Source organism: Miscanthus floridulus, chromosome 8 (genome assembly GCF_019320115.1).
Source record: "Miscanthus floridulus cultivar M001 chromosome 8, ASM1932011v1, whole genome shotgun sequence".
Classification (NCBI taxonomy): Eukaryota; Viridiplantae; Streptophyta; class Magnoliopsida; order Poales; family Poaceae; genus Miscanthus; species Miscanthus floridulus.
In genome coordinates this window covers 214707821-214714800 of record NC_089587.1, presented here as the reverse complement: position 1 = coordinate 214714800, position 6980 = coordinate 214707821, and the positions used below count along the sequence as shown (strand labels likewise).

The following is a 6980-nucleotide window of genomic DNA, read 5'->3' as shown; positions in this document are numbered from 1 at the left end:
AATTAATGGATCTATATTTATATAAGTTTTTTTTTTCTGATGAATATGCACGTCTTCTAAAGTCTTGCAAGCCCTGCCGGTGAATTATCTAGTTCATTCAGTGCGATGGAGAAGACGACCAGACGAGAAGAGAAATCAAAGGTATGTTCCGTCCTCTCCGGCTAGCGTCAAAACAGTGCCGAGTGTGCCTTAGACTACCCATAGTGTGCCTTTTTGCCGATGTTGAGAAAGGGAAGAGAGTACCAAAGCATCGAGGTGAAACGTTGTGTGTACCGATGCTCAAACAAAAAACACATGACTCGGGTAGTCTTCATTCCTCGATGCTTGGTTAAATAAAAAAGTATTTTTCAAGCCGGGCATTGGTTCTTACGATGGTAGTCAAATAGAAAAGTATTTTTCTCACGCAAAGGACTACGGAAGGATGCAGATGATTCTGACCACTCGGGTTCCACGTACACTCCAAGCCTCGATGCCGACACTGTGGCTACGCATGGTTTTTGGCATCGAGATGAGGTGGCATCTAGAGATTTTTTTCAGCATCGGATACACTGTGCTTAGTCTTACATGCATTATATATCTACGTATGAGCTCATATGATAAGAGTGTCAGCAGATACGAATCTCCGGCCTCCTGCATTTTTAAAACAATGTTTGACAGTGTCGTCCAGGCATCCCAGCACTACTAACCACAGAAACATCAGCAGAGAAATACTAAAGCAGAAAATGACCGGAATCAACGCGTGGCATCCTCAAAGCGAGAGCACATTTGGGTTCCATGTCGATTCAGGCATCAATTTAACAAGAAAAAGCTCGCAATTAGTGGATGCACCAAGGGAGCAGGCAAATCAAAGGGGAGCATCAATTTAAATGCGGAGCTGATCTTCAGTCGTCGTCTCTGTACGTCGATCGCATTAAGCAAAGGCGCGAGAGGCATGCGAGCACTGATGGAGTAATTAATTAATTCTCAGCTCTACGTAAGCAGCAGAGCTGATGCAAGTTTACTGATTGATTAAGCAACCCGGTGACGTCATGGCCTTATCCGTTAATACACCAAAGGTATAAGGATCATCTGTGTCTCCTCGCTCTCGTGCACTCTCTCACAAGAATTTCAAGGCGAAATTAACAAAACGGAAGAAGAAATAAAAAAAAACACATATTTATGCTGCGTGTCTAGCTAGAACTGACGGGCAGGTTGATTGCTTTAGGTTTAGGAGTACTACTAGCTAGCTAGTAATTGCCGTTGGCCGCCGGCATCTCGACGTCGAAGACGACGCCGCGGCCGCTGCGGAGCTCGTGATTGCCGTTGCCGTTGGGCTGCGCCAAGGTGATGGGCAGATCGGCAGCCGCTGTGCCCTTGGAGCCGCCTGATGCTGAGACGTCGGCGACCTGGTTCACGTCGTCCTTGCTCTTGCCCCAGATGAGCGCGTACAGGCCTAGCACGATGATCGCAGCGCCAATCACGCTGAAACAACACAAGGAGACGGTGGCATTATCAGCACTACTGCTGGATTTTCTATACATTCGGTAGCTAGCTACAAAATAAGTTATTTTGTAGCCATCTCCATTTACGATAATTTGGTACCTTCCGCGAGTGATCTCTTCTTTGAGTATGATGGAGCCCATGATGGCGGTTATGATCATGCAGAGAGGATTGAAGGCCGTGACGAACACCGGGCCTCGTTGCCTCGACACGATACCTTGCACGTAGTATGCCACGCCGGAGCACACAATACCCTGCATTGTACGCGTTCATCATATGCATGTATGTATATGGGGTCAAGAGATTGATGTACAAGTACTACGTGACACTGAGCTGTATGTACAAGACTAGAGCTAGCTTACGGCGTAGATGGCGGTGAAGAGGCGGGTGTCGAAGCCGATGACCCAGGCCTGGGTGTTGCGGCGCTCGGCGACGAGCGCGACGGAGCCGCTCATCAGCGAGCCCATGAGGCAGATGAGCGTGGTCAGCGACAGCTCCGCGGGGTAGCTCTTGAGCGTGTTGGCCTGGAGGACGAAGAAGGCCGACCAGCAGACGCAGGCGACGATGATGGTGATGATCCCGGTGAGGAAGCCGGCTCCGCCCTGGGCTCCGGCGCCGGCGCTGCTGTCGTGGTGGTGCTGCGCCTTGGACCACGGGAACTGCACCGCGGGGCCGTGGTACAGGATCATGAGCACCGCGCCGGCGACGGTGAGGACCGTGCCCACGATCTTGGCCTGGCTGTGCACGCTCCGCAGCCGCACCTTCTCCATCCGTAGGACAAGGGCCATGACGAATGTGACGGCCGGGAGGATGTTTATCAGCGCCGACGCGAAGCCGGCCGAGGTCAGGTTGCAACCCATGTAGTAGAGGTTCTGATCCAGAACGGGTCTGCATGTGGGCACGCACGCCATCAGATCTCGACCAGTGCTCGCTGCCATGAGAACTATATATGTGTGGTAAGTCTAAGACGAATAATTGTACGTACTCGAGTAAGGCGAGCCCCATTATCTTGAGGAAGATGGTGATGGTCATCCTTGGCCTCTTCCTGCATCACGTTGCATTGCAAAGAAAAAGAAGCAGAGATCACTTACATAGTTGTGCTTAATTTGTCAACTGTGCAGGGGCATATGCAGGTCAAGGTCGTCATGCAACATCATATCACCGTGATGGGGAAGTCACCCCCACCAGTGCAAATTGCACTCAGGAGCTTTTACGAAAATATAGAGTGCCAGATTTTACAGTCTGTGGTAACTGGTAAGTATGTACTGTGTTTTGATTTAAAACAGATGATGACAACGAAAGCTGCGAAAGACTATTTTTTTCGGCTCAAGATGCAGGTACAAAATAGAATAGACATGCTACTTTTCCAGATTAGGATCTGCAAGTGCTGGTCGTGGAGCGTGCACCATCTGAAAGCGACTAATATTGAAAATGCTACGTCGTGGCTTTGCAGACAGGATGGATGAACTGATCAAAGTATACTCTTAGGCAGATTCGATGAGTGACGACTGATGGCAAGTTGGGCATCTCTTGTAATATAATGGATGAACATACTGGATGCAAGTGCCATGCATATGCATCTATCGGCATATATAGCGTCTTCAGTTCCACCAAGGAACGTCGATGGTCATGCTTGTGCATGCAGTATCTATCATGTGTGGCTATGAATCACGTACGGCACCGGCACGACGAGGCAAGTGTTAAAACTATTGAGGCAAGGATGCATGGAGCACGCATGTCACACGTACGGAGAGGAAGAAGACGATGGACCGACATGATTATCCTTACCTCTCGAACCAGAGCGCGAAGGGCGCCATGACGGCGGTGGCGAAGAGGTTACGGTAGACGACGAGGACGAAGTGGCTCATCCCGCGCTTGAGCGAGGCCACGGCGACGATGTACATGCCGGCGAACCCTACCTGCAGCAGGATCATGGCCAGGTACGGCTTCACATCGTTCAGAACTTTTCCCACAGCCATTCTATCTGCCCGATCTATGTGTCAGCAGCAGTCTCTCTCAAAGCTCCTCGCGATCCTCAGCTAAACTCCAACAAGCCTTCTTCCTCACTCGCACTTCTACCTGCAGGTGGCTAATGACTACCACCTCGAGAGGTCCTCAGCTATGGCAGTGAGGAGGCAGCCGAGGTCACCGAACCATTTATATAGCCGCGCGCCCTCGTCGCACTGTGCCGTAGTTTGCCGCTGTGGGCACAGTACGTAGATACAGCAGCAGGCGTAGCTATCGTAGTTGGATGTTGGATCAGCAGAGATGCCAAGTGCAGCCATTGATGGATCCGAGTCACCGGCACCCGCGGCTGTCTGTTGCACGCAGTGCTGGCTTAGCTAATTGTCCCTGCTTGTTTAATATTCCACTTCGGCAAAAGGAGCAGCTGCTCGATCCGCCTCTCTCTCCTCCGCCCTACTTCCTTCAGCTTTCCCCCGTGTGCCTTTTCCTGGAAAATGCAGGGCGCACGTAGAGCCTACATACGGGCTGCCCCACGAGGAGATGGATCGATCGTATACTTGCGGCAGGGAGCGGATCAGAGCCGTCAGGTCAAGCCTTGTGGGAGTTTAGCTGGCCGGACCAGCTAGGCGCAGAGGCGCTAGGTCTCACGGACCCTATTTGCATGGCTAAGTGCTTGTCGACGACAGCATGCATCGTGATGAGTAGTAGGGACGACAGCAATGTGGAACATGTTAAGAATCATATGAAAAGAGATGTGGCATCGATATTGGGTTGCCACACAAAGGTTATTCTCTTCGGTCATCGTGTTAAGGGTGTGTTTAGTTGGGGAGGTGAAAATTTTTGGGTGTCACATCGGATGTGTTGGAAGGATGTCGGGAGGGGTTTTTGGATACTAATAAAAAAAATAAATTACAGAACCCATCACAAAACTGCGAGACGAATCTAATGATACTAATTAATCGGGCATTAGCACATGTGGGTTGCTGTAGCACTTAAGGCTTTTCATGGACTAATTAGGCTTAAAAGATTCGTCTCGCGATTTTGCCGAGAACTGTGCAATTAGTTTTTTTTCGTCTACATTTAGTACTCCTTGCATGTGTCCAAACATACTGTTTGTTTTATTGTAGGAGGCAAAAATTTTTGGAAACTAATCAGGGCCTAAGTCGAAAGCCGAAGGTTCTGCCGAAAGAAAGCAATGAACAATGCAACAAATATCTGATGCTATATGTGAAGAGGATACAGGTAGTCACATGCATATATATGACATGGGAATTAACAGTTACAATTAGCATTATCATCGCTCTTGTGTGTTGCCTCTGTTGCTCCAAATAAATCATCTTTGGCACAAGCAGAGATCACCCTCCCTGTGTAGATGTTCCTTTTTTGATCGAGTCCACCACTAATAATAAGGCTTCGCTATAACCCCCTATCTCTGTTTGTCCACATCTACTAAACTGTACGTGCCTCGTTGACTCCAGTAGCCAAACACACTATCTCCGGCTCCTTCTCGAAGCACAGCCGGCGGCAACCTATCCATTTATTTATACCATGCATGTTGTTGCCATCTCTAGTACATCTGGTCTTATCACTACCTTAACCATAAAAGATAAAATCACTTCCTAATATCACCAATTTGGCAATTTACCATGCTTATGCACTCTAGCTCACCTTGTCACCTCGGATTTGATTTAGTACCACTGTTAGGGTTAGACTGCAATTCGACTAGATAATTTTTGGTTTTGAAGATACTGCTTTCTACCGTGCATGAAACGTCGTGATCGTGGTCGCCGTTCTACTCATGACAATCATAGTTCCAGTAGGCATACTAGTGGTGCTTGTCCTTGTCGCTGTGTCAATTTGGTAGTGATCCCTGAACAAAAATACTTCATTTAGTCCAAAATATATGTCTATTATCAGAATATCACAACATCTGATGTGCCGCTTTGATGCACAATACCTTCTGGAAATAGTATTTCAATATATTATGAGCCCACTCTACATGATCAACCCAATAGGAGCATCTTATTAGAGACTCCTTTAGAGCCTCCTAGTCAATCCTCCTCGTGAGACGCACTAGTGGTAAAAAGATAAATTCTAGAAATTTGTAAAAAAAATATAGAAATGAGGCTTCCTTTGGGCTGGACTTTCTATAATGGCAGAGATGTGTAACTAGATGCAAATTTAAAAGTTGTTTTAAGTTATTTATAATAATGGCATGTAAGGGTATTTAACAAATTTCATAGGGTTACTTTCCATAATGGTAGAGGCATATAATTTAATTATATTTAGATTCAAGATGTTATTTTAAGCTTATTTTCTTAATGTCAGGTGGTAATTTTCTAGAAAACAAAGCCAATGGACATACTGTTGATGATTATTGGAGTCTATCAAATATAAGACTAGATGTTTCTGTTTTTAATAAGAATTTTCTCATTTTTAATATTTATTGTGAGCATTAACATAGATGCAGCAAAAGGATCTGCCAATTGCTAATATCATTTATCTTACTGCAAGAGTAAAAATAAGGCACCACATTTGCCAAGAGGGTCTATAAATTACTACATACAATTGTGGTGAAAAAGTGTGGTGTGCCAGAATTGTGGCAAACAACCAAAACAACTATCATAAAAGTTCGGCAGACCATCACACAAAGTCTGATAGTGAGCCAAATAGGCCCTTAAAATTTAAATTTAGAAGAGAGTCAAGGAACTTAACAACTTATCAAAGGTTTTATTGGACAATAGTTTCATTGAGTAATGGAGCTCACCCACCCCAAATATGCCCTTGAAATTTAAATTCACAAGGGGGCCAAGAAACTTAACAAATTGTAAAAGACTTAATTAGACAGTAGCTTCGATGAGTAATGGATTTCACCAAGAGGAAAATGAAAGGTATCTATCAATATTATGCTCCAGAGTTCAAAAGACTCGGATCCATTCTACATGCTGAGTGAACCATATACTGCACCAACTTATTTAAGTGCTTTCGACCTCGCTTCATCTAAAAGGGTTAGCCTGGGGATGATTATATTCTCATTGAGTAGTGGAGCTCACCAAGAGGAAACTGAAAGCTTCTACAACGCCCTAGAGTTTAAGAGGCTCAGATCCACTCTACATATACTAAACGAACCATACACTACACCAATTCACTTACGTTTTTGTTCTCGTTTCACATAAAACGAATAATTTGAGAATTATGGTATGTTGTAAAAGTATTATATGTTGGTTTAATTTAAATCTTCCTCAACAACAAAGGCAGGATTGAATCCCCACATTTCACGTTAATAAACAACACAGGACACCATGAGCGAACTATCTACTTTGTTCCCTTATCTAAAAAAAATGAGCCAACTATCTTAATTTGACCTCAGTAGAAATTCCAAAAGTACATGATATATAGGAGTGAAAAAAGATAAAAGAGAGGGAGATGGCAATAGCTTTTAAGGTAAGGAATTAGTATATGATAGCTATATAGACTTTGTGTCAATAGATGTAGTGGGGTGCACAAGGTAAGGACAACAATTATAATCAATAAAA

General features: G+C 45.3%; 1 protein-coding gene across 1 annotated transcript; it reads right to left on the bottom strand.

Annotated features, from left to right (window-relative positions):
* Nucleotides 1–952: 952 nt before the first annotated feature.
* On the bottom strand, nt 953–3592 carry LOC136474906 (WAT1-related protein At1g44800-like). The gene is made up of 5 exons (XM_066472478.1): nt 3268–3592; nt 2465–2524; nt 1842–2367; nt 1582–1733; nt 953–1461 (listed from the first exon to the last, which is right to left on the bottom strand). Exons 1-5 carry the CDS (start codon nt 3456–3458, stop codon nt 1227–1229), a joined length of 1164 nt encoding a protein of 387 aa, XP_066328575.1. The 5' UTR covers nt 3459–3592; the 3' UTR covers nt 953–1226.
* Nucleotides 3593–6980: the final 3388 nt, after the last annotated feature.

What these genes read in the sequence shown, in the direction of transcription:
- LOC136474906 (XM_066472478.1), bottom strand. Translation starts at nt 3,458, where the DNA reads ATGGCTGTGGGAAAAGTTCTGAACGATGTGAAGCCGTACCTGGCCATG. An exon ending in TCTTCACCGCCATCTACGCC is followed by an intron (nt 1,734 to 1,841) that starts GTAAGCTAGCTC and finishes CGTACAATGCAG; the next exon opens with GGTATTGTGTGCTCCGGCGT. An exon ending in GAAGAGATCACTCGCGGAAG is followed by an intron (nt 1,462 to 1,581) that starts GTACCAAATTAT and finishes GTGTTGTTTCAG; the next exon opens with CGTGATTGGCGCTGCGATCA.